General features: G+C 39.8%; 1 protein-coding gene across 1 annotated transcript in view; it reads right to left on the bottom strand.

Moving 5' to 3' along the window:
* LOC122555878 (uncharacterized) overlaps positions 1 to 27956 on the bottom strand; it is a 361709-nt gene that overhangs the window by 36314 nt on the left and 297439 nt on the right. Inside the window, exon 6 of the mRNA XM_087993253.1 lies at positions 20667 to 20712. Within this exon, the coding sequence (XP_087849379.1) occupies positions 20667 to 20712 (46 nt within the window). The remainder of the gene's footprint in view (positions 1 to 20666; positions 20713 to 27956) is intronic.

The following is a 27956-nucleotide window of genomic DNA, read 5'->3' as shown; positions in this document are numbered from 1 at the left end:
GTTGTGATCCTTAGTTATTATAACATACCAACAAGCGGAAACAGAATATCATTCTTTACCCTCTCAAAATTGTTCATCATTTTGAACACCTAACCACCTCCCTTTAACATCCTTCCTGAAATAAGATGCCCAGAATTGTATTCACCCTGAATACAATATGGTCTGACCAATGATTTGTCGAGATGTAGCATCACTTCCTTGCTTTTATACTCCATGCCTCAATTTATAAACTCAACAATCCTTTAATTCTCTTTAAAAACTTACCTGGCCACCTTCAGAGAATTATGCATGTGAATTCCAAGGTCCCTCTGCTCATTTATTCCCCTCAAAGTTGTACCATCCTGTAGTGTCTCTCCATGTTTCTTCTCCCAAAATGCATTACCTCATTTCTCAACATTGAAACTCTTCTGCCAGGTGTCTGCCCATTTGGTAAACTTGTCAATCTTCCTGTGAAGTCATTCAACATCATCTTTATAATTCATGATTCTCCCTAGCTTAGTATCATCTGCAAATTTGGAGATTTTGGCCCCAACACCCATTTTCAAATTGTTTATATAAAGCAGAAAAAGCAAGGGTCCCAACACCAATCCCTAGGGAACACCATTTTCAACTCATCTCCAATGTGAGAATTTTCCAACTATCCCTACAGTGTTTCCTTTCTTTTAATCAACGTTTTCTCCATGCTGTCGAAGAGTGTGGCACTGGAAAAGCACAACCTGTCAGGCAGTATCCGAGGTGCAGTAGAGTCGACCTTTCGAGCATAAGCTCTTCATCAGGAATGAGGGGGTGGCCCAAGGGGGCTGAGAGATAAATGGGAGGGGATGGGAAGGTTGCTGGGAATGCAATAGGTAGATGAAGGTGGAGGTGAAGGTGATAGGTCAGAGAGGAGAGTGGATCGGATAGGTGGGAAGGAAGATGGACAGATAGGACAGTTCTGGAATGTTGGCATCCTGTCTCCCCAAAGTAGAGGAGCCCACATCGAGAGCAACAGACATAGTAGGTGACGTGTGTGGAAGTACAGGCAAATCTTTGTTGGATATGAAAGGATCATTTGGGGCCTTGGTTGGAGGTAAGGGGGAAGGTGTGGGCACAGGTTTTGCACTTCTTGTGGTGGCTGGGGAAGGTGCCAGGAATGGAGGGTGGGTTGATGGGCGATGTGGACCTAACAAGGGAATTGCAGAGGGAATGGTCTCCAAAACACAAATAGGGATGGGGAGGGAAATATATCCCTCCTGGTGCGGTCTGTTTGTAGGTGGTGGAAATGACTAAGGATAATGTGATGTTGGGGGGATGGAAGGTGTGGACAAGGGGAGTTCTGTCCTTGTTGCATTTGGAGGGGTGGGGTTTGAGGCCGAGGTGTGGGAAGTATGGGAGATGCTTTGGAGGGTATTGTTGACCATGTGGGAGGGGAAATTGTGGTCTTTGAAGAAGGAGGCTGTCTGGAATGTACTATGGTGGAATTGGTCCCAGAGAGACCATTCCCTCCGTGACTCCCTTGTTAAGTCCATTCCCCTCACCAACCCACCCTCCACTCTCAGCACCTTTCCCTGCCACTGCGAGAAGTGCAAAATCTGTGCCCACACCTCTCCCCGCACCTCCGTCCAATATCCCAAAGCATCCTTCCACAACCAACAGAGATTAACCTGTACTTCCACACACATTATCTACTTTGTCCATTCCTCTTGATGTGGTCTCCTGGGGAGATAGGACGCCAACTTGTGGAACATTTCAGAGAACATCTCTGGAGACACGCATTAAACAACTCCACCATCCTGTGGCCAAACGCTTTAACTCCCCTTCCCACTCACCAAGGAAATGCAGGTCCTGGGCCTCCTCCACCGACAAATCCTAGCCACCCAATGTTTGGAGGAAGAATGCTTCATTTTCCACCTTGGGATCTTCCAACCACACGGGATCAATGTCGATTTTACCAGTTTCCTTATTTTCCCTCCCCACACCTTATCCCAGATCCAACCTTCCAACTCAGCACCACCCTTTTGAACAGTCCTACCTGTCCGTCTTCCTTCCCATCTATTCGCTCCACCCTCCTCTCTGACCTATCACGTTAATTCCTAGCTACCTTCCCCCAAATCCCACTCCTTCCCATTTATCTCTCAGTCCCCTTGGGCCACCCCCTCATTTCTGATGAAGACCTTATGCTCGGAACATTGACTCTCCTGCTCCTTGGATGCTGCCTGACTAGCTTTGTTTTTCCAGCAACACACTCTTCAACTCTGGTCTTCAGCATCTGCAATTCTCACTTTCTCCTTTTATTCCATGCTGCCAAGGATGCATCAATCCTAAACACTTCCATGTGCTGCCATGTGATGTGAATATTTTTTTCCTGTCCTGTGGTTGCAGTCAGTACATTACCGTGATAGTGCAAGCAGTGCAGCATTTTTTGTAAAATATTATCCATTGTAGCGTGGAGGAATTTTGAAGAAGATCTTGCACCATAGGGCAACTTTGTGAAGGAGTGTAACATTGTGCATGTTGATTCTGAGTTACTGCTGACTCTTTTGAACCACATTAACCTGTCTGTAAGCATAGATGAAATCCAATATTGAGTTTCTTTTTTATTTAATCATGGCATTTAGGCTTCACTGGCTGGGCAAGGATTGATTGCTCATCTCTATTTGTCTTTGGAGAAGGTGGTATTGAGGTGTCTTTTTGAACCACTGTAGCCATTTAGTAGAGGAAGGCCTACAATGCTTTTAGGGAGGGAATTACAGGATTTGACCCAATGACAGTGAAGGATTGGTGATATATTTCCAAGTCAGGATAGTGAGTGGCTTGGAGAAAAACTTGCACGTGATGGTATTTCCATGTAACTGCTGCCTTTGAGATTCTAAATGGTGATAGTCATGCATTTGGAAAATGTTGTCTTGGTGAACTGCTGCAATGCATGTTCAAGATCATACATAGTACTGCTACCAAGAATCATTGTTGGAAGGAACAGATGTTTAAGGATGTGTTGCCAATCAAGCAGACGCTTTGTCCTGGATGATGTCAAGCTTCTTGAGAGTTGTTGGGGTTGCACATATCCAGGCAAGTGGGAAGTCACACTTTGACACCTGTGTCTCCATCAGTGCTGGGTCTCTCCCATCAGCGGAGGATACGACATATCCAGGGATGGTGGGAGTGGTGTCTGGGACATGATCTGCAAAGTACAATTCCATGAGTATGACTATGTCAGGTGTTGCTCTCCTAATTTTAATCTTGCCACAGATGTTAAGGAGAATTTGCAGGCTTGAAGGAACTGAGTTTGCCTTGTCATTTATGGTGACCAGATCGAATACCTTTGATGAAGCTAACCCCTGAAAACACACCTTTAGAAGTCTAATGTGGAAGCAATTTCACAGCAAAAGCCTGGGTAATTGTCACTTTGGCATCCCCGCATAATCTCACAGTTTTATCTTTTTTGTCAGTTTTATTTTCTAATGCAATCAGTTTTCACTGGTAAAATACTTCTCTTAAGTGTCTTTAATTCCTGCTTAATCTGGGTTTTGAAAACATAAGGAGCCTCCTCGCTTTGTAGCAGAGTTGACTTGCATCATGTCTGATTTGGATGTATATTTCTGCTCCTTCACAACTGTCTTTGAAAACGTTGCTGGATTATTCACGCTTCTTTGTCATATGAACTTGGAAAGCATGCTTGCAATTGACTTCAGTTTGCCTATTAATTCTGAAGAAGGCTCACTGGTAAGGTCAGTTTTCTCTTCACAGATGCTAGTAAACATGCTGAAATTCTAAATCAATTTTGATTTTTGTATCTTTCAGATCACTGTCACTCTCAGTTCTTTATTTTATTTTATTACTTTACCTACTAAAGTTGGTTCATTACAAACATATGAACATACAAAATAGGAACAACACGTGTCTGCGTGAGTTTCCTCCGGGTGCTCCGGTTTCCTCCCACAGTCCAAAGATGTGCAGGTCAGGTGAATTGGCCATGCTGAATTGCCCGTAGTGTTAGATGCATTAGTCAGAGGGGAATGGGACTGGGTGAGTTATTCTTCGAAGGGTCGGTGTGGACTTGTTGGGCTGAAGAGCCTGTTTCCGCACTGTAGGTAATCTAAAAAAAAGAGAAGTGGGCTATTCTGCCCTTTGAATCTATTCCGCCTTTCAATAAGGTTGTGGCTGACCTTCCTGCATTTCAAATTCCAAATTCACTTTTACCCCTAAACACTCTTGATTCCCTCGCCTAACAAGGATCCATCCACTCCGATCAAAAATATTCAAAGACTCCACTTTCATCAATTTCTGAGGCAGTTCCAGTTCCAGCCTGTTCTCTTTCCATGGATGCTGCGGTGATCTCCAACATTTGTTGTTTCCAGTCCAGTTGTACCATCTTCTGAAAGGAAAGAAATTCTCCGCATCTGTAGTGAGCCCTATTTTTAAGATAATGTTCAGGACTGACTCACAAGAGGAAACATCCTTTCCACATCTTCCTTGTCAAGATCAATCAGGATCGTATATGCTTCGACCTAGTTACTCCTCACTTTTCTAAACTCAGCTGGATAAAAGTTCAGCCTGTCCAACATATTGTGATAAGACAACCCACTCAGCCCAAGTATCAGTCTAGTAAATCTCCTTTGAACTGCCTGCAATACATTTATAAGGAGTCCAAAACTGCATACAGTATTCAAGGTGTGGTCTCACCAAGACTTTATACAACTGAAGCAATACTTGTTTATATTTATGTTCAATTCCTATTGTAATAAAGATTAGCATCTCATTAGCCTTCATGATTATGTGCTAAACTGAGAATCCCTACAGTGTGGAAGCAGGCCATTAAGTCCACATCTTCCTTCCTAAGAGCATCCTGCTGAGACCCATCCCCCTCACTATCCCTGTAACCCTGAATTTCCCATGGCTAATCTGCCTAGTTTATACATACATCCCTGGACACTATGGGTAATGTCCCATTGCCAATTCATCTAACCTGCACATCTTTGGACTGTGGGAGGAAACAGAACATCCAGAGAAAACCCACGCAGACACAGGGAGAATGTACAAACTCCACACAGACAGTCACCTGAGGCTGGGATCGAATCCGGGTCACTGCTAATCACTGAGCCACCGTGCCACCTGCATACTAACTGTTTGTGACCCATATACCAGAACATCTTAACCCCTCTGCACCCTTTTAGTACCCATCATCCTGGTACTAAAAGAAAACTCATGCAGCGTGTCTCAATGACTACCACACAGTAGCCCTGGCCTCCATAATTATTAAGTGCTTCAAGTGCTCACACCAGCCTGCCTTGATCCTTTGTTCAACCTGATACAGGTGGGGAGGTGCCCTTAGCAAGTGAGTGGGCAGCAGAAAGGGTATGCAGGGTGAATTGTGTCAGGGGTTGAAGTGGATGCAGCAAATGGGAGAAGTTTTTGTTATTCAAGTGTAGGACATGGATGTTACTGGCTGGACCAACATTTATTACCGTTCCATAGTTGCTCTTGAGAAGGTGGTGGTGAGCTGCCTTCTTGAACTGCTGGAGTCCATGTGCGGTAGGTAGACCCACAATGCTGTTCGGAGGGATTTTAACCTAGCGACAGTGAAGGAACGATAATTTATTTCCAAGTCAGGATTGTGAGTGGTTTGGTGGGGAACTTGCAGATGTTTCCATGTATCTGTGGCTTGGTTCCTCTGGGTGGAAGTGGCCTTGGGTTTGCAAGGTGATGCCTAAAGGCTTTTGGTGAATTTCTGCAGCGCATCTTGTAGACAGTACATACAACTGCTACAAAGTGTCAATGAAATGACTGAATAGTTGTGGATGTGGTGCCAATCATGTGATCTGCTTTGTCCTGGATAGTATTGATCTTCTTGCATGTTGTTGGAGCTGCACTCATCCAGGCAAGTCGGGAATATTCCATCAGTTATGCCTTATGGACAGGTTGCAGGGAGTTGAGGTGAGTTACTATCATATAATAAACTGTGTCTCAATGTGTAAGACATGTGCCTCATCTCATTAAAGATTCAAGAGCAACGTATCCTCCATTACTATTAAAGAGGCAGACCCTTAGATTGAGTTTAGAAAAGAGGATTGGTAGCAGCACAATAGCATAACCACAAGGTAAATGGTTAGCACCCAATATAAGACAGTTAGCTGTAAATGTGTTTGCAATTTAATCATTCCTAAAATATTATTAGATATTTTGCAATTAAAAATACATAATAATAATAAAAGATATTTAGGAGTTTGGATTTCAAAATAGATGCAGATGGATATGTGTCAGTTCTGTGAAGGTTTGATTTTGAACAGGTCAAAAAATCAATTGGAATCGTAAACTAAATAACATTAATTTCAAGAAAGCGTGCGATTGCAATCAAATGCCCGACAGAATCCCAGTGGTATTAATTGAGGAAATGTTGATACTATTTATGCTGTTGGATTTCTATCAGACCTGAAAGCCATTTGTTTCTTATTGACATCATAACAGAAGGTTCAAAGTTTTAGTTCAGAAGGAAGAACAGTTTATTTTATCAGAAGAATCAAGCTTTTAGTTCAAGGGAACCAAATCTCCGAGAGGAAATGTTTTAGTTTGTGGAGTTTCTAAGCCCAGAAAATTTGGATAGCAATCTTCAAGTTACTACAACTGGAATACTTTAAACCATCAGAATTATGAAAGATCCATAGTGCACTCAGAAAAGAATTGTAAACTATCTCTGCGGGCCAAGGCAGAGAAACTAGAAGATGTCAGTTAAGTAAAAACTTAGATTTGAGACGGTACCAAAATTTCTCTGGAAGTAAGTATATGCAAAAGGATAAAATTGACGAATAGGTTGAAAATATATGATCTATATGGACTTCAGAAAGGCGTTCGACAAGGTTCCCCATGGGAGACTGTTTAGCAAGGTTAGATCTCATGAAATACAGGAAGCACTAGCCATTTGGATACAGAACTGGTTCAAAGGTAGAAGACAGAGGGTGGTGATGGAGGATTGTTTTTCAGCCTGGAGGCCTGTGACCAGTGGAGTGCCACAAGGATCGGTGCTGGGTCCACTACTTTTTATCATTTATATAAATGACTTGGATGTGAACTTAAGAGGTATAGTTAGTAATTTTGCAGATGACACCAAAATTGGAGGTGGAATGGACAGCGAAGAAGGTTACCTCAGATTACAACAGGATCTTGATCAGATGGGCCAGTGGGCTGGAGTGCAGCAGATGGAGTTTAATTTAGATAAATGCAAGGCGCTGCATTTTGGAAAAGCAAATCTTAGCAGGATGCATACACTTAATGGTAAGGTTCGAGGGAGCGTAGCTGAATAAAGAGATCTTGGAGTCCAGGTTCATAGCTCATTGAAAGTAGAGTTGCAGGTAGATAGGATAATGAAGAAGGCATTTGGTATGCTTTGCATTATTGGTCAGAGTACTGAGTACAGGAGTTGGGAGGTCACGTTGCTGCTGTACAAGACATTGGTTCAGCCATGTTGGAATATTATGTGCAATTCTGGTGTCCTTTCTATTGGAAGGATGTTGTGAAACTTGCAAGGGTTCAGAAAAGATTTACAAGGATGTTGCCAGACTTGGAGAATTTGAGCTACAGGAAGAGGCTGAATAGGCTGGGGCAGTTTTCCCTGGAGTGTTGGAGGCTGAGGGGGTGACTGCATAGAGGTTTCTAAAATCATGAAGGGCATGGACAGGAGAAATAGACAAAATCTTTTCCCTGGGGAAGGGAAAGTCCAGAACTAGAGAGCATAGGTTTAGGGTGACAAGGAAAAGATATAAAAGACTCCTAAGGGACAACTTTTTCACACAGAGGGTGGTGCATGTATGGAATGAGGTGCGAAAGGAAGTGGTGATGGCTGGTACAATTGCAACATTTAAAAGGCATCTGGATGGGTATATGAATAGGAAGGGTTTGGAGGAATATGGGCTGGGTGCTTGCAAGTGGGACCAGATTAGGTTGGGATATCTGGTCGGCATGGACGAGTTAAACCAAAGGGTCTGTTTCTGTGCTGTACATCTATATGACTCTATGACATAACACCAGGTGATAGTCCAACAGGTTTATTTGAAATCACAAACGTTTAGAGCGTTACTCCTTCATCAGGTGACCTGAAAGCTTGTGATTTCAAATAAACCTATTGGACAATAACCTGGTGTCATGCAACTTCTAACAAAAATCAACATCCACAGGCAAAAAATGCATACCTGTGATTTTTAAACTGTTTTTAATGAGCTCCACACTCACGGGGGTTTTCAGGAATGAAACCCTTGTGAATATAGAGGAATGATTACTAAAAATGGCAGGTCAGAGTAAATTCAATAGATTCCTGCCAGAAACAAGTTCTGATCCAGTGATCCATTTTGATTCCACACTGGTCTTAACAGGTATTTCGGGTCTATTATATTTAATATAATGGTTGACGATGTATTTACTGTATGTATTTATTATTTACCTTTTTCATTAATTATTAATTCGGCACAGAAATGAGGAATAACAGTGGATAACACTGACTTTACATGAAAGTTCACAGTGGTGGAATAAGGTAAGACACTCAATCTCATAGTGTGAACTACACCTTTCATTCACTGAAGCATTTTCACTACATGTTATACCTTGTTTCAAATAACACTGGGGTCTTCCATACATAAAGCTTGAATGAAAGGAGTAGTTCAAACTGTGAACATGTTCTGTGGAGTAAGAGGCAGCAATGCAGGATCCATGTATAAACCAACTACTTGTCCTTTGTAAAAACAAAGCTACAGAGGGAATTGAATAGCTTATAAAGCCACAGGGCTGAGGCAGAGCAACATTATGCAGGAGCCTTCTCATTCCTTGAAAAATGGGAAGAAACTCGAGGAAAGCAAAAATATTTTAAGAATGAAGATTAAAAGAAAAAATAAATCTAAGTGTATAGAATAAAATTTAAAACCATATTATCACAGAACAAAACTCAGCTTGGCAAGGGAGTTGGAAGGGAATGAACAAAAGCCTGAACATTTGTGTAAAATAACATAGACAAAGATTTTGTTGCAGTTCTGAGGAACTATTGGTGTTACTGTCTTTTGAATGAGAAGTTAAACTAAGGCTCTGGTTATCTTTTTTGCTAAATGTAGTTATCCCACAACATCATCTGAAGGAAATACCTCTGTGTTAATCTATGCTCTTTCCTCTAATGTAAAACATGGTAGAACATTGATTAGCAGATATCGCACCGACTTTTGTCAATGGATTTTAATCCCTGTGTATGTAATAAAACCACCTTTCCAGTCAAAACTTGAATTTAAACAGTTTTTTGGAGTTTCAATGTTTACTGTGTCCACTCATATATGTCATCTTGACACTCCTGCTCTGCAATGTTATGAAGAGTATTTTCAAATAAAAGTACTTACAGATCCTAACCATGGAATGAAAAGTAAATTTGCATTTGTAAAATTTCTTTTACACCCCAAGTACAGTCATTCCAAACCTAGGGACATGGCACCTAAGTAGGATTGGTGAATTAAACTTGGGGGTTGCAAGTCCCAAACCCATAATGGAGGCAGTGGAGTGCGGCAGGGTCAAGGTGGGCAATTGCAGAAGTGTTAAACAAAGGGCCAGGCTCATTGACCAAATATTCTATCAATCAGGGTGGTTCGTGTCCAGAGGATCAAACCTCCTGAAGGCCAACATCTGTATCTCATCCAACACCTAAACCAAACTGTCCAGCCATTTATTTCACTGCTGTCTTTGGGAAGTGGTACTGCGCAAACTGGCTGCCACATTTCTTGGATGACAAACAGGAAGTATACGACAAAAATATATCTGTCTGTAAAATATTTTGAAAGACCAAAGACAGTAATTCCCAAACTTTTATCCTCTGTGACCTTATGAAGGATTGAAAGTTTTAAGGATCCGAAGTCAGAGCTGTGAGTATGTTCAGTTTGTGAGCAAGTGTAGGCATCAAATAACACTCAGTCACTTCCTCACAATCAATCTCTCTCCTGCAATCTCTCTCACTCACTGTGTCAAAACATTCACCATCTCTCATGCATTCTCTCCTTCACTTAAACACGTTTTCACAAACACTTTCTTCCACACTCCCACATTCTTTGCACTCACTCTCACACTCTCAATATCAAATATACTCACTTGGTTACACCCTCTAAGTCTTTCACATATACTCAATTACTCACACTCACTTACACACTCACACTCTGTCAAAAATGCTCATTTCCTCACACTCTTGCACTCACTCACACACTTTCACTCACTTCTTCAAAATATCCCACACACACTCTCACACTTATTCACTTGCACAGTCTCTCACTCTCTCACACCTTCTCACTCATGCTCCCAGTCACTCTGTCACACATACTTACTTCCAGATAATTCCCTGCATTAACTTAGATTCTCCCTCATACACACTCATTCATACTCTGTCACACATACTCACTTACATTCTCTCTCACACTCACCTCACTCACACTTTCTGCCATACGCACACATACACTCACTCACATACACAATTACACAGACACTCTCTCACACACACGCAAGGGGAGGGAGCCATTTGTAGCCAGGCTGTATTAGAGAGCAAACCTCAGGCATCGAAGGCAAGAAGAAGTTCGGAACTATTGGTGATGAGGTGCATTGAACAGAGAAATTCAGGCATCAAGGGGAAAGAAGCCACTGGCAGCATCAGGGAGTTAACATTGATTGGGGTGGGGGGGGCCGTGGAATAAGGTGGGGAAAGAGCTAATTGCAGCTATAGTAAACTCACCAGCTGGAGCAGTCTCTGACAGAATGGCCCAGAACACCAGGTAAATAAGAAAGAAAGAAGGATCATCACTTGTTCTGGCTCTTCTTAATGTGCTAATGGTTCATTTGTCTACATGGGAATGGCCTTCAGGAGGTTTGATCCTCTGGACACGAACCACCCTGATTGATAGAATATTTGGTCAATGAGCCTGGCCCTTTGTTTAACACTTCTGCAATTGCCCACCTTGACCCTGCCGCACTCCACTGCCTCCATTATGGGTTTGGGACTTGCAACCCCCAAGTTTAATTCACCAATCCTACTTAGGTGCCATGTCCCTAGGTTTGGAATGACTGTACTTGGGGTGTAAAAGAAATTTTACAAATGCAAATTTACTTTTCATTCCATGGTTAGGATCTGTAAGTACTTTTATTTGAAAATACTCTTCATAACATTGCAGAGCAGGAGTGTCAAGATGACATATATGAGTGGACACAGTAAACATTGAAACTCCAAAAAACTGTTTAAATTCAAGTTTTGAGTGGAAAGGTGGTTTTATTACATACACAGGGATTAAAATCCATTGACAAAAGTCGGTGCGATATCTGCTAATCAATGTTCTACCATGTTTTACATTAGAGGAAAGAGCATAGATTAACACAGAGGTATTTTAATTAGCAAAAAGACTCTTGCCTAGATAAGATCATATTGAAACTTTTTCTTAAATTAGCTACTAAAATGAGCATTATTCATTTCTGTCATTCTGGAAAATTGTTTTTTTTTTACTGCCTGTGCAGTCAGGTCAAGTTGAATTGAATTGAATTGAATTGAATTGAATGGTTAAATAATCATTACATGATGTAATCAGAAGCCTATCTGAGCATATGAACGGGATCATGTGACTTTCAGTCATTTTTGTTGAATTACGAAAACACATTTGTGTCCTATTAATGCCTTTCGGCATTACGACATAATTAAAATAAACAGACTTCAGTTTAAGCATGTTGTCTTTTTGAGGGATGAGTGAAAGAGATTTTCTGGTCAGCAAGTTTATATCAGTATTAAAAGAAGCAATTTTTAAAATCTTGATGCCCAATATTTCTATAAAGCACAGTGATGTCAGGCACAACATAGAAGCAGTGCAAATTAAAGCCCCCTTTTCAATGTTCCACAATAAGTTTAAATGTAACTTCAAAGAAATTGAGAATATTGTGTTATATTTTTGTCATGTCTAGTGACCATCCACATGGCTCTTCTCAAATGCTATTGTCACTTTAATAGGCTTTATAACAGAAAAAAAGGGGTTGAATGTATGCTGTATTTCCGCAATTATTTCCACAATTCGGCTGGTGCAATGCCTGTTACAGCCAGTGAGGTACTTCTGAAGTGTATTCATCGTTGTAATAAAGGAATTGCAGGAGGCAACATCTACAGCAAGCTTCTACACAGACCAGTGTAAAAATGACCAGATCAGCTTTCATGAAGTTAATTGAGGGCCAAATATTGACCATCATACCAGAAATATCTGTGTTCTTCTTCAAAATAGTGCCCTGAATTATTTCATATTCACCTGAGAGAACATTAGGCCTCAAATTAATGCCTCATCCAAACATTGCTACCTCCAACAGTACCATTGTCTCCTAGTACTGAATGGGACATCAGGCTAGATTATTATGCTCAAGTATTTGGAGTTGGAATTGAATCCACATCCTTTTGACCTGGAGGCTAAACTGCTTCCAACTGAACTACAGCTGAGTGAAGGAACTACACCTCATTTTGGACTCAGTTTTTTCTGAGTTACATGCACCTAGGTGCAGACACCAGAGGAAGCATAATTCCAGCAATTACCTTGTCAAAAGGCTCAAGAATTTTGATATTGCTAAACTGCATGCAATTTTTGTTTGTAAATGATTTCCTCCTACTCCATAGTTATCAGAAAGATGACTCTTTTGGGCTATTAATTCAGGTTGGATTAAATCACAAGTGAATTTGTGAGGTGTGAGAAATTGGGCACTTTGAACTCCAAAATGGCTTATGCAACATTATGGATGAATCATGTTAGACAGCATATTGATGCAACATGTGCAGAAAATGCCCAGCAGAAATATGCATAGCAGATTATGACATCAACATATTAATTGGATGTCAACTGAAACATTTGGAACTTGATGTTAAAGCCAACACTGCCTTTTAACCATGCCCTGCTGAACAAAATCCATAATGCATAGAAGCAGAATTAGACAATTTGGCCCATCGAGTTTGCACTGCCATTCAATCGTGGCTGATAAGTTTTTCAACCCCATTCTCCTGCCTTCTCCCTGTAACTCTTATCCACTTACCAGTCAAGGCTATCTCCGTCTTAAATACACTCAATGACTTGGCATCCACAGCCTTCTGCAGCAATGAGTTCCACAGATCAACCACCCTCTAGCTGAAGAAATTCTTCCTCATTTCAGTTCAAATGTTTGTCCCTTCACCTGTACCATGGGGACCTAATCTCTTTCATTGATGGAAATTTCTTCTCCATATCTACTCTATACACACCTCTCAGCATTCTATAAGTTTTAATGAGATCATCCCCTCATCCTTCTAAACTCCATCGAGTACAGACCCAGCGTCCTCAGCCACTCCTCACATGACAAGACCTTTACCCCCAGGATCATTCTTGTGAGCCTCCTGATGAATACCTCCAAGGCCAGCACATCCTTCCTTTGATACAGCGCCCAAAACTGCTCACAATATTCTAAATGTTGTCTACTAAGAGCCTTATAAGCCTCAACATCTCTGCTTTAAATGAATGGTAACATTGCATTTGCCTTCCTGACTGCCAACTAAACCTGTATGTTCACTTTAGAGAATCCTGAACTAGGACTTTGTGCTTTAGATCTCCAAAGTCTTTCCCCGTTCAGAAAATAGTCTATGCCTCTATTCTTCCTACTAAAGTGCATAACCTCACATTTTCTCACGCTGTATTCCATCTGCCATTCCTTTGCCCTAGCTCGTTCAAGTCTTTCTGCAGGCTCCCCGATTCCTCAACACTACTTTTCCTCCACTTATCTTTGTGTCATCTGCAAACTGAGCAACAATGCCCTCAGTTCTTTCATTCAGATCATTTTCGAATAACATGAATAGTTATGGTCCCACACAGAGCCCTGCAGAATTCCGCTAGTCACTGGCTACCATCTTGAAAAGACCCCTTTATCTCTCTTCTCTGCCTTCTGCCAGTCACCCAATCCTTAGCTATGCCAGTATCATGCCTTTAACCATGGACTTTTGTTTTATTTAGCAACCGCCTGTGTGGAATCTTGTCAAAGGCCTTCTGGAAATCCACACTGATCACATCCACTCGCTCTCCTTTGTCTAACTTGCTTGTTACTTCCTCAAAGAATTCTACATGGCAGGCATGATCTCTCCTTGAAAAAGCTGTGCTCACTCAGCCCTATTTTACTGTACACTTCCAATTACTCCGCAATCCCATCCTTAATGATAGAGTCTAAAGTATTACCAAATGACATATAGTCAGGCTAACAGGCTTATAGTTTCTTGTCTTCGGTCTTCCTCCCTTCTTAGCAGGGATGTTACATTCACCATTTTTCAGTCCTCTGGACTCCAGTGATTCCTGAAAGATCACCATCCAAACAGCTAGCATCTCCTCAGCTGTCTCCTTCAGAACTCTGAGGTGTCTGCGTCCAAGTGATTTATCCACTTTCAGACCTTTCAACTTCCCAACAACTCCTCCTTACTGATGGTCACTACACTCACCTCTGTTTCCTGACTCTCTAAGTTCTGGTATGTTGCTGGTGTCTTCCACTGTGGAAACTAATGCAAAATACCTATTCAGTTCCTTTGCTATTTCTTTATTTCCCATTCCTACTTCTCCTGCCTTATCTAACAGTCTGAAGTCTGTTCTTGTGTCTCTTTTACCTCTAGATATCTAAAAAAAACTATTGCAGTCTTTTTTTATATTATTAGCTGGCTTACTCTCATATTTCATCTTCTCCCTCCTTATGGCATTTTTATGGCTATGCCCTCTGCTGGTTTTTAAAACCTTCCCAATCCTTTGGCTTCCCACTAATTTGCACCGCACTGTATGTATCATTAAGATTCCTACCTCCAGTGCTATTAATGATCCATCACATTAGACATTACTTGCTGGCTGATTCTTTTAATAGTTACTACAATTCTACCACTGTTAGGTGTTTTTAGTTATGTTGTTTCAAATTGCAAAATTCCTCAGTGAATGGTGTGACAGATACTGAAGGACTTTTTGCCAGTGTCAAGGTATTAGCTCGTTGCCATGACATTGGTAGGTATCCCTGTTTGAATAAAGACGTCAAACAACACAGGATAAACTGCTGGAATGGTGAATGAACTTTGTATCACACAAAGTCTTATGGCATCAGGCACAGGAAACCCCTGTGGATTACCACCTACCATCCTTCCTCAGCTGATGGATCAGTACACCTCCATATTGAAGTACAGAAGGTAGTAAAGGCACACAATTTACTTCAGGTGTACATCCATCATGAAAAATGGATCGTCAGCAGCAATTCTGCTCAAGGCTGAAGGGCATATCTGTAAGATTGGGCCTATGCCCCAGATAGTGGAAGAATCAACAAGTAGGAAAAACCTACTTGACTCAGTCTCACAATCAGCATATCAGATCACATCTGTTTAACATCAGCTTGGTAGCAGTAATCACCACCTGCTCATCTACACACAGTGTTTTATTCTCCCTCATGTTTTGTGGTTCTGCCATCATGTTAAATGGGACAGGCTCAGAGCAAATCTGACAGCCCAAAACAGGGCATCCATGAGGCACCATGCCAGCCTTACTCAGTGAGAGCCAACACTGCAATGGATTGGCAAACAGCCACAGATTCAGACACAATCAAGAAGAAATTGCCTGATCCACAAATAAGGAAATACCTGTTCAAACAGTGTCGCTGTGTTCCACAATGGAAATTCTTAAGATTCAGGCCTCCAATTGGTGTTATGAAGCAAATGATTCAACAAGGGAAGATTTCCTCTGCTAAAGAAATTCAGGAGATAAGAATTCTCCAAAGAATGGAAAGGACCAACCACCTAGTTTAGAAGAAACAATGTCCTCAGTGAAGGACAGAGAGATAACAGAAGTCCTCCAATGTAGTGGGACGTTACAGCCCACTCGGGATCAATAGCTGTCAAGCCAAAGACACACCAGTCTCCCAACTCTGAAGATAATATGTTCTGAAGAATTGTACCTGAATTTGTGACAGCAGAAGATTGGTGGTGGTGGTGTTGGTGGTTGGGGGGTTAGTGTGTGGACATTAGGATTATATACATGAATGCAGTTATATTCATGAATTTATAAATGTTAACCATGTAAGGAGTGGCACGGTGGCTCAGTGGTTAGCATTGCTGCCTAACAGCGCCAGGGACCTGTGTTCAATTCCAGCCTCAGGTAACTATCTGTGTGGAGTTTGCACCTCTTCCCCATGTCTGTGTGGGTTTTCTCCAGGTGCTCCCGTTTCCTCCCACAATCCGAAGATGTGCAGTTTAGGTGAATTGACCATTCTAAATTGCCTTTGGTGTTCAGGGATGTATAGGTTAGTCAGGAGTAAATGTAGGGGAATGGGCTTGGGTGGAATACTCTTCAAAGGGTTGGTGTGGACTTGTTGGGGTGAAGGGCCTGTTTCCACACTGTAGGAATTCTAAAAAAAAAAGTGCTTGGGAAGATAGATATGGTAATGCCGCGGAAAGGTTATTATTGGAGCTTGCTTTAAACTCCATCTAATCTGAGGATGTCATAAGAAGTGGGGAGGAGAAAAGGTATCACATCTTAGGATCTTGTAGGATGAAGATCTAAATCCACGTGTCTCCCAATAGGATTTTACAACATTGTCTGATCTAATTTGTTTAGATATAATAAACTATCTCGAGTTTTGTTTGAACTCTTTCTGTTCAGACTCATTTTTGATTTTCCTCTACCGCAGAAAATCAAATAGATCCTTAGACCCATTTAAGGAAAGAGGTTGGTGGCAACAAAACTACCCCAATGTTAAGTTGGTAGTGATTAGTATCACAGTACACACAATATGAATATGCCAGGGAGCCCAGAGGATGCTAGGGTGTGTCTATGATCTCAGTAGTCATGAATTAGACTTGCTGCAGGAAGGCTGTGTGTGAGATATCTCCAGGCCTTCCTGTTAGCTTTGTAGCATCAAGTAAATAGATGTAAAGTTGGCTGGTCCAAGCATCTCTGAACCCATCTACCCATATTCAAACAAACAATGACCATATATTGCTGAGCAAGTCAGGCTAAGTTCAAGTTGACCTGCATCTCCAACCCTTCTTTAAAGGAACGTACCTACATTAGTTTGGTAGCAGTGACCACCAACCTGCCCATCTACATACAGTGCATTATTCTCCCTCACATTGTGTGGTTCTGCCACCATATTAAATGGAAGGGGAAAGTAGTAAATTTGCAAAAGTTGGCTTCTTTTCTGGAAAGACCATTACAACGTTAGAAAAAAAACTTTGGTAAGGATAGCAGCCCCACTTACACTACAAGGAGACATCACACTCATATTCCTCTACACTGTTAAGGTGAGCAGAGAAACCCCAAAGATGTGTTAGCGAAAAATATGGTGACAAACTGAGATCTGAGCTAGTATCAGGAAAGTGTGTACATCCATGGAATTAGTTCAGAAGCCTGTTTCAGATCCACAGAAGGGCTCACCAGAAACGTCTACCCCCAGATGTTAAGACTGTAATCCTTGGTACAGCTCAATCATTTTAATGAAATTGTTCATCTGTATGCGTGTTTTTATGGTATCTTCTGAAGCTTACACAAGTGCACAGCAGATGTGTAAGCAAAAAAGGTTTGAGTTCACAAGGAGGCTAACTGAAACAGCCAGCTATTCAGTTCAACCTTTTTGATGGATGATATTTGCAAATGTCCCATTGGTTTTGCTATTTCAAGCATATCTAATTTTAAAATTAGTTTGCTATTGCAGTGGCAAAACAGATGAACACACAAGTAAACACAAAGTTATAACTGTCACGTCACTTTGGTTCCCGTTTTTTTGGATTTCACTATCTGTTAAATTGCTGGGCAGAACTACATCATGAGGTGTTGAAGCCAAAAAGAGTTCTCCCTATGAGAACATAAGAAAGCCAGAAGCAATCACAATTTCTCACTCGTTACTTAAATACATTTACTCAAGGCTGATTCATGGGTCTAAGACCTGAGTCCAGATTATTTGTCTATTCTGGCCAGGATTTGAAATGGTCAGAAAGACTTAAATAAAACCTAGAAGTTTAAGAAAACCCACTTTGGAATTTATTTTTTATGCACCCTAGACCACATGTAAAGTTCACAATGGTCTGGAAATATAAATTACTCAGCAATAATGAATGACACACTTAAAATTTTAAACTAAACTTCTGTATCCTTTTGTTTGAAGGTGCATTTTTCAGAAAAAAACATAAAATAACTAACTTGCAGACCCAAATAACAACGGAAAGCACTGGAGAAACTCAGCATATTCTACAACCTACTTCTAGATCTGAGGAGAGAGAAATAGAGGTAACATTTTGAGTTCAATATGACTCTTCTTTGAAGACAATAGTATACAGCCAACAATGATCAGAAGTAATGCTGACTATCGATCAAACAAAGCTGTTTATGTAATTCAATTACAGAGCTATCTAAGGCACATTTCTGTAAGAATGAGGAGACACCATCCAAACAGATTTGGTTTTGCACTTGCTGGAAGTGTCAAATGGACTGCCCCAGAATATGCTTAACTTCATTTTTAAATTTTTCTTGTTTGAGAAAGGGACTATGACTGCTGCTAGCTTTCTACTGGACATTTTACTGGCAATTGGATGATAAACAGAGCTTTGCACGCAAGCATAAATGGAGCTTAACTGGCCTTTAACAGACAGCAATACAGGAGACTGTATTGTGACTTCACCAAATCATAGAAGTGTCATGAAAGGAAGCCCCTTCCAGACAGTGCATTCTACACCCCCAATACTCACTAAACAACAAAGCTTTTCCTCATTTCACCCTGGTTTCTTTTGCAGACCACTTTACATCAATGTCATCTTATTCTTGTTTGTTTTGTGAGTAGGAACAGTTTCTCTCTATCTACTCAATCTAGCCCACACATGATTTTGAAAGCTTCCATCAGGTCTCCTCTTGGTCTTCTTGTCTCCAAGGAGAACAGTCCCAATGTTTCCAATCAATCTCATAACTGAACTTCCTTATCACTGGCACCATTCTTGTAAACTATTTCTGCACTCTCTAGTGTGTTTGCACTACTATTATAAGAGTAGCATTCAGAACTGTACGCAATACTCCAAATGTCTTCTATAGGTTCAACACAATCTCCTTGCTCTTGTACTCCATGCCCCAATTAATAAAGCTGAGGATATGGTGTGGTCTACTTACTGCTCTCTCCGATCGTCCTGCCATTTTCGATGGTCTGTGCACATGTATACTCAGATTCGTGCACCTCCTTAAAATTGTGCCCCCTATTTTATATAGTCTTTCAATGTTCTTCCTTCTACTTCCTCCTCACATTTCCACCTCGGACTTTGCTCGGCTATGCTACATTTCTATCAGGTACCTATTTACAACCTGTACATTTTTGTCACAGAGCCAAATCACTATTCTCTAAGAAATAAAGAAATAGGAAAATATTAAGTGCTTTCCTTATTGTTATTAATCATGCACTCAAATGTTTACATATGCAGAAGCTAAAGCCAATGAACAGATAAGCTTCCCAAAGCGCAAAACAAATAATGAACATAAGCCAATAGTCAATGGGTAATATAAGAGATGTGTAGGAAACTATTGATCTGGTACAATTAGGATCAGTTGTCATTTCCTCTTTAGTCTTCCACAGAAATATTTTAATGAAGCTGAATGCTTCATTGAATTATTTGTCTAAAATTGATTTTTTTCATGTCTTCATTTCTCCTTAGGGTTTTTGTTTTTTTTATTTTTTGGAACTTAAAGAATCAGGAGATTGCTACTCTCTAACGCATGTTGTTATACTTTGCTTCATCCATGAATTAACTAAGGTTGAAGACAATGTGGGTGATCTTATCATACTCATTCAGTACTACATAATGACTGGGAAACTGAGGCAATTGCAGGAAATGAACACCTGCTGCCTTCACATCCTAGTCATATTTAAATGGGTATCATGATGAATTAGCAAGATGATCAAAGTCCACATATTTGGGTTGCAAATCCTAGACAGCAGAATTACCTAATATAAATAATTATATCAACATCAATGCCAAAATAATCAATGTGACTCCCTTAATTTTGTTTGTTAGAAAGTTATTCATGTATGACTAACCATAAAACATCAAATCAGACATTAAGCATCTGCATTCAATATTTTTCTGAAACCAAAATATAACTGAATATTTTTCTCTGCACAATTCTATCAACATTGAAGAAGACAGACTTATGCACGATGTGTTTTCCAAATCATTAATTCTTAATTAGGCTTCAGCAACCTCTTTCATTTATTATTATAAACTAAAAAAGTAAGCCCCAATATTACAATGAAGCACTTATGTCAGCAGCTTTCCATCAAACTTCCTCAAATTAGCCATTACAATTGTGTTAGCAAACTCACCACAATAGGTCTGAAAATGAATTGACTCAAGTAAACATTCTTAGACACGCACAACCCACTATGTGCTGTACGGCCAAACCAATGAAAGTATGTAGGACCAACCACAGTTATTTGAGACTGTGTACAAAATTAATTGGCAAGAGTGCCAAGAAAAACATTCTAATCAGTTGATTTCCTCTCATTAAAAGTTAATTAGTTTGACATAAGCTTCCTGCATTGTAAAGTATTGGGCACTTAGTGGTCATTAGGACAGAGACAAATATCATACTGAGTCAGTTCATCAGAAATAATACAAACACAAATTTCTCAATGGGATAAAAAAAACATACGCTTTCATATACTGGTGACATCTGATTGCAGAGAAATCACATGATCCTGTAAAAAGAAGATAATTATTTCAACTTCAGGTTTGAAATTACTATGTTTAATCTCAATAGTATTTCTTGTCAAGTTGTTTTTAAATCAAAGCAATGTATTTATTTTAACTATTCTATATTTACATAGTTCCTAATTAAATTGTTGAAATTGACTTAGGTTTTAAAAATTGTTGCATTTTTTTCCAAAATGAGTATACATGCTTTACTTAAAGGAAACTCTAATCAACCAAACTCTAACATAGGAATGTTAAATTGGAATGCAAAATGTGTAAACTTCAGCTGGTGAAAATTTCCATTTGAAATTGTTGAGTACTTTTTTTAGAATGTCGTCCAAATGGAGTGTTTTCCAGCACATGCCATTTCTTTGTTTATACCTTACCCCATCTGTCTCACTTTATTGAATTTCCTCTTCTAAATGAATCATGAAGTTTTAACTTGCACAATAATAACAGTGTTTATGAAAGGAAAATGCTGGTTTATTTTTCTTCAATTAAGGGAAAAATTCTTGACCTTCATCTCAAAAAAGCTGTTAGATTAAGTGTTGTAATTTAAGGAATAGCCTAACAGAAAGCAAAAAAGAAACATTAATTAATATAGGGTGTAAAACAAATAAGGAACAGACACAGAAGTGAACTGCCCAGGAAATGCATGCACTCAAAGTGAAACTTAATACAATGCTAGGAAATAGTTACGAGGAATAGAAAACTTGATTTAATATAACCTTTTGTTATTTAATGGACTGTCACTACATTAGAGGTGTGTTTCAAACTTAAAACAAAACAACTCAACTGAGATTTCTCCAAAAGGGAATTCAAGACAATCATGTTGTACCATTCATTTCTTTTAAATCATTTCTGCCACTGATGTAAAATGAGAAAAAGAACCATTTATTTTCCAAGTTGAATATATATTATTGAAAATTGAAGAAACTATTAACTAAAATTTTGAACAGAAATTATTGCCTTACAGACTGAATTAAAGTTTTGTTCTATATAACTCAGTTTTTAATTTCAGATTTATAAACAATTCACAAATTTATGTTTCAAATAATTCACCTGTACTTGGGTTATGAATGTCCAAGGTGATTAGTTCTTACTCCCAGATCTATGTGGTCAAGCAGGAAGACAAATAGTATCTTAAATTATTATAGCACCTTTAATGGAGAACAAGAGCCCAAGATGCTTACCAGAAGCACACAGACAAAAGTCATTAAGTTAACTATGATGCGCAGAAGGGGGAAAGGTCAGGCAGACAAAGAGATTAATTTTAAAGCAGAGAGGAAAGTGCAAAGCTGAGAGATTGAACTCAGAGTTTAGGTCTACAGCTGAAGGCACAATCACCTGCAGGCAACAAAGAGGTTTCAGGACATGCACAAGATCAGAGTTAGAGGGATGCAGAGTTTGTGGAAAGTTGAAAACTGGAGAAAGTTACAGAGTGAGAGAGGAATGGAGCCATAGAGCAATTTGAATTTGAAATCAGAAATCTTAAATTTGAGGCAGTGGATATTCAGGAGATAATGTGGGACAGCAAATTAAGGTTCACTCTACATATTAATTACATTGCCTTACAAAATGATGGCAGAGTACACCGTAGCTCAATGCTTGAACCAGCGCTGAGGTCAATGAAATTTCTCTTCTAAAATCGCTTGTAATCAATTTTACCAAGTTAATTTTAATTTGAAAATGGTTTCAAAACACATCTTGCCCTTAGGTACTTGCAAAGTCAGGAAATTGGTGAAGAAGAGGAATGTAAGTTTGGGGAAGAAGCTTGATGCTCTCCCTCCTCATTTTATTCAAAACAAGCACAATGGTCACCTCACATTTGTTGAACAGAGGCTGTAACAGCTCTTTAGCTGATGTTACAGAGGCCTCCAGAGCCAAAATGAAATAACTGGAGCCATAGGCTGAGAAGGCTGTCATGACCATAGTTCCCACTAACAACATTCTGCAGGAGTCTGAGGTGGTCATTTTCTTGGTGAAGCAGTCTGTGCATGCACAGCTGTTTTAACGGGCCCTCAGAAGGTATTTGCTGCCAGTATGATTTTATAGTGTGGGGTAGTAATGAGTTTCATTTGGTCTGCGATCATGGTGTCTCATGAGATGTGTCTGCTTTCTCTGCTCCTCCTCCAGATGATCCAAAATAATCAAGAACAACAGAAGGCCTCAGACAGAAAACTGCAATCATTTCAGGAAGACTACAAAGCTTTGTTGGTCTCTTTGTTGGACTCCCAGACACACAAAGGCCCAAAATCACATAAGCCATGTGATTTCAAGCTGCCTCAAGAAAACAAGCATAAGTACAGTTAATTTGTGATCTCTGTGAATTACAATAGTGGGTGGAGATATCAGCATGACCCTTCTTAGTTTGGATGAGTCGCCATGGATTGAAAAGAGCTCATGTAACATATAGTTGCTTTAAGGACAAAGCACAATGGGCAAAATGAAACTGCAAAATTGATCATGAATATATATTGATAGAATTTCAATACATCTTTGCCATTTTCGTGAGGTAATTGAACATCATTCTGCGTTGTATAACAATTGCGCGAAAGAGGTTACATTTACAACATTTGTCATCTTATTTCAGACAGCTTGCAAGACTCTTCTCAGAGGCCTGCTGCCTTGAAACATCCCTCAGACAATCCCTCCTGGCCCTCGCTCATCAAAACATCTGCCCTTTCACTGACCAAACATTAATCACATGCTTTATTCAAAAATACTTTCTCAACTCAATGTTTGTGCCACAAAAGCTGCTAGTCCTTGACAGCTCCAAGTTTAAATCCCACCTTAAGGCTTTATGGCTGTGGAAGTTGTGTCATAATGTGACAAAACAGATTGATTATCTGTTATAGATCTTTTGGCTAATCCTTTGGAAATTGGTAGAGTAGGAGAGTTTTCTGGAAAACCAGAACCACTTGGTAGCTTCAGCAGAACAGCTTCCCCACACTAAAAGACCCAACACTGAGATTCTTGCCGTGAGCAAATGTTATCCACACACACACAATGCTATTCTTCAAGAACATTGTTAAAGTTCAAACATCACTGCTTATAAGGTCACATTTAGGGAAAGACTCCACATGTATGTAACATGTCACCTTATTAATACACAGTTCCCATTCTCCCACCTGCTGGATAAAAACTAGATGGTGACAATTCCCGACATACATATACATAAGAACTAGGAACAGGAGTAGACCATTCAGCCCATTGAGCCTGCTCTACCACTTGATACGATCATGAGCGATTTCATTTCAAACTCAACAGCACTTTCCTGCCCACTCCCCATAACCCATCAACTCATTACTATTAAAAATCTGTCTATCTCCTCCTTAAAAATACTCAACATCTTAGCATAAACTTCATGTGGGCAATTAATTCCACAGAATCACAACAGTGAAAGAAGTAGTTTCTCCTTATCTCTATTTTCAATCTGCGACCCTTATCCTAAAGCTATTCCATCTTGTTCCAGACTGCCCCACATAAGGAGACATCGCTATGCCTAATTTATCTACCTTATTTAGCAGTCTCTTGTTATTCTTCTAAACTCAGGAGTATCGGCCTTAACTGCTCAATCTCTCTTCGTAAGACAAATACATAATCTCTGGAGTCAAGCTAATGAACATCCTCTGAACTGCCTGCGATATAACTGCATCTCCCCTCTCATTTGGTAATGGGGCCAAAATTCTATGTATTATTTGAGGTACAGTCTCATTAATGCTTTGTACCATTATGGCAACACTTCCCTACATCTATGCTCTGCTCCTTTAACCATAAGAACTGAAATTCCATTTGCCTTCCTTATTAGTCGCTGAACATGCATGCCAGTTTTCTGCAATTTATACACAAGGGCACCCAGATACCTCTATGGAGAAGCATTCTGAAGTTTATCTTCATTTAGATAAGTTGCCTTTCTATTCCTCTCACCAAAATGGAGAACTTCGCACTTATCCACATTAAACTTCATCTGCTAAACTTTGGTCAATTTACCTAACCTACCAAGATCCATTTGTAAATTTGTTATTTCTTAATTGCAACTTACTTTTCCACCAAGTTTAGTGACATCTACATATTTAGCTGAGCACTTTCTATCCCCAAGTCATTAATATAGATTGTAATATAGATAGACATGAAAGTTAGAGCAGTAACCTGGTGATCCCAGCTTGACATTTACTCTTTTGGACCTCCAGAACTCACAGATTTCAGGGTACAGTGCATAGGCAGTGACCATACACATGCCTTATCTTGTCAGATCTCCAGAGCTCCAAAGTCAGATGCTAACTACCCTCTGTATGACATATCCAGAGCAAATAAGACAACCTGTAGAGAATCCTAAGAGAATCTGAGTTCACTGATTGGGTCTGTTAATCTGGTCCAATCAGAGAGCTGACAGATAAGAACAAAAGTGTCAGACATCCTGTTCAGTCAGAGCTGGCTCTGGGAGAACTGGGTCAGTGTTAAGGATTCTCTACATGTAAATAAAGAATGATTTGGTAACAGGATATTGGCCTCTGTGGAGTTATTTCACAAACCAGACAGCTATGACTGCCAGCATTTGATCAGGCGCATGGCTGGGGTTTAAGGATGGCACCCGAGCGGAGCTACTGAGCAAAATTCAAGAAGATTGGGCTCGTGGATAAAAGCCCTTAATGAAACCCTTCATGTCAAAAATAACATTCAGCCAGTTCTGGTAAGATTCAGTCATATATCTCTACTCCACATCCCTTTTCGCAGTTAAATCCGCAACAGGATCAATCAAGAATTCTATTGTTGCATTTTCAAATGCTGTAATCATTTTAGTAGATTAGTTGTGTTAATGCTTGGATTATTTGTTTAATACACTATTTAAGACTCTTCTTGACTGCTACATCCTCATAATTCATTAAGTATTATTCCACAAACAATCATACAATAAAATTGTAACAAGCTTTAGAGCCATTCAAAAGACAGGAAATCATTGATGTAGAAACAGAAAATGTCCTACAATGTTAATGAGTTTTGTCCACACAAGAGATGAAAAAGGCTTTGCTGTCAACAGTCCTATTCATCATTCCTCAACATGATGCCTATTGTCTGAGCCTAGCCCTTCAAGTAGCAAGTTTATCCTTCAGCAGGATATTCAATTAGTATAGACAATGTCAGATACACTGCTATAAATCAGGATCTTGCATTCCCTAACTTTGCAGTTTTCCTCATTTCTAATTAAAACCTCATCTTTGGTCTTCTTGGGACATCAAGAAAGAGACTATATTCTGACAAGTAACAGCCCTGTATTTAGTCTGACTCTCTCAGATTTCCTGATGTGGACCAATGGCCCAACCTTCACTGCAGGACTAATTTCACACGACCTTAACCAGGGACTGAACAAAATGCAGGAATAATCTCACATTCAGCTTGCAATTTAACATTGCAAACCATTCAGAAATGTTTGGCAGAACCTTGAAGAGGCAGCAGGACTCTCAGCTTTGCCTCTTTTACGGAAGGTCTGCCACATCCTACTCCATTCAGAGACTTGACCAGAGGTTAACAATTCTACTAAACTGCAGTGCACCGTGGAGCTGCTGGCTGCTGCTTGGACTCAAGGCCTAGGATAGGCATTGAATCCCAGGCTAGAGGTGAGTGATGGCAAAAAAGTGGTTTCAGGGTGGCTGTAGGGGAAGAGAGTGCCCAGCATGGCTCCCTCAAACAGATACTGAATGTTTTAACAAAACTCCCCACCCTGGTGCCTGAAATAGCAGCAGTGATGGGATGAGGCCTGTACAATCCATTAATTCTCAACATATAATGTTAGGTGAGAAGATGAAGCCACAAGATCATCGTACACTGGGTACCAAAATGTGATACCAAACTGTTTACAGATATAGCTACATTGCTTACACTGAGAGGCACTAAAAACACTTCCTAATGGCACACAGCATGCAGTGCAATTATCATATAGCGGAGTTCTTGTACTCCATGCTCCAGTTTTTGAAGTTTGCCTTTGGAAGAAATCATTAAAATGAAAAGATCATTATAAGTCCATGTACTATACAGTTTCCAAGTAAAACAAATCATTATTATTGTTTACTTTGACAATCTAACATTATGTACATAACTTTAATGGAAATTACTTGGATATATTATTAATGATATTCTTCCAGTGATTTAATGGAGACATCCAGTGTGACATCTTGTACAGCAAAGATCAAAATGTGCATATAAACAAGTATTGGCAGAGCAAATTATGAGTTTAAACATCACAGAAAATTATCAAGTAATACTTACATAATAAAATTACCATACAAAATAATATAGGAGAAAGTGAGGACTGCAGATGCTGGAGATCAGAGCTGAAAATGTGTTGCTGGAAAAGCGCAGCAGGTCAGGCAGCATCCAAGGAGCAGGAGAATCGACGTTTCGGGCATGAGCCCTTCTTCAGGAAGGGTTCTGAAGAAGGGCTCATGCCCGAAACGTCGTTTCTCCTGCTCCTTGGATGCTGCCTGACCTGCTGCGCTTTTTCAGCAACACATTTTCAGCATACAAAATAATATATCAATATAAAGAGATTAGTACATATTTTATATCATACTCTGAGAAACATTAATATATCTTTTCAATTTTAATTACAATTATTCATGACATTTTGAAACAAGTGTATTTTTTCCATTTTTTGCTTGGATTTATTCTAAAAGTCGTCATTTAAGGTTTGAGGGGAATAATTTCTCTGGTCACTTTGTGTAATGACAAATATATTCAAAAAGAGTGCATTTGCAATCTTGTTACAAACAGTCATCAGAGTGCTTCCTCCATTTACTCCTATATAAGAAAGGGGGACTTTTATAGTTCTTTTTTCATGCAGCAAGATTCTGATCATGAACAGCCCCTCTTGTGCAGTAGTGTGCAAATCCCCAGGCCTCCTTTATACATGTCCTAGAATTGGCTTTGTTCCTTGTCTAGCAAGGTTCAAGCTTTACATTTCCATTTGACTTAGCTGAAGATTGATCAGATGGCAAGATGGACAAACAACCTACGGTAGGCATTAGGAAATCGTATTGGTGAGAAAACTACTATCGTTAAGAATTAATGTCAATACATTTTACAAAAATGGTCAGAAAATCATTTCTAAAAAATGTAATATCTTCCATGTCATATTTGTGTATATTGACTCAGTGTGTCAGTATGAAAGGGTGATGCTAAATTTGTGCCTATAGAAAGAAAAACTTTGCAAGACACTGTAGATTATGTAATACATTGGATAAATTGTTAA

Source organism: Chiloscyllium plagiosum, unplaced genomic scaffold (assembly GCF_037043375.1).
Source record: "Chiloscyllium plagiosum isolate Xiang-an unplaced genomic scaffold, Cpla_swu_hap1 HiC_scaffold_13, whole genome shotgun sequence".
NCBI classification, from domain to species: Eukaryota; Metazoa; Chordata; class Chondrichthyes; order Orectolobiformes; family Hemiscylliidae; genus Chiloscyllium; species Chiloscyllium plagiosum.
The sequence above is the reverse complement of the archived record's forward strand: the minus strand, read 5'-3'. Positions and strand labels throughout refer to the sequence as shown.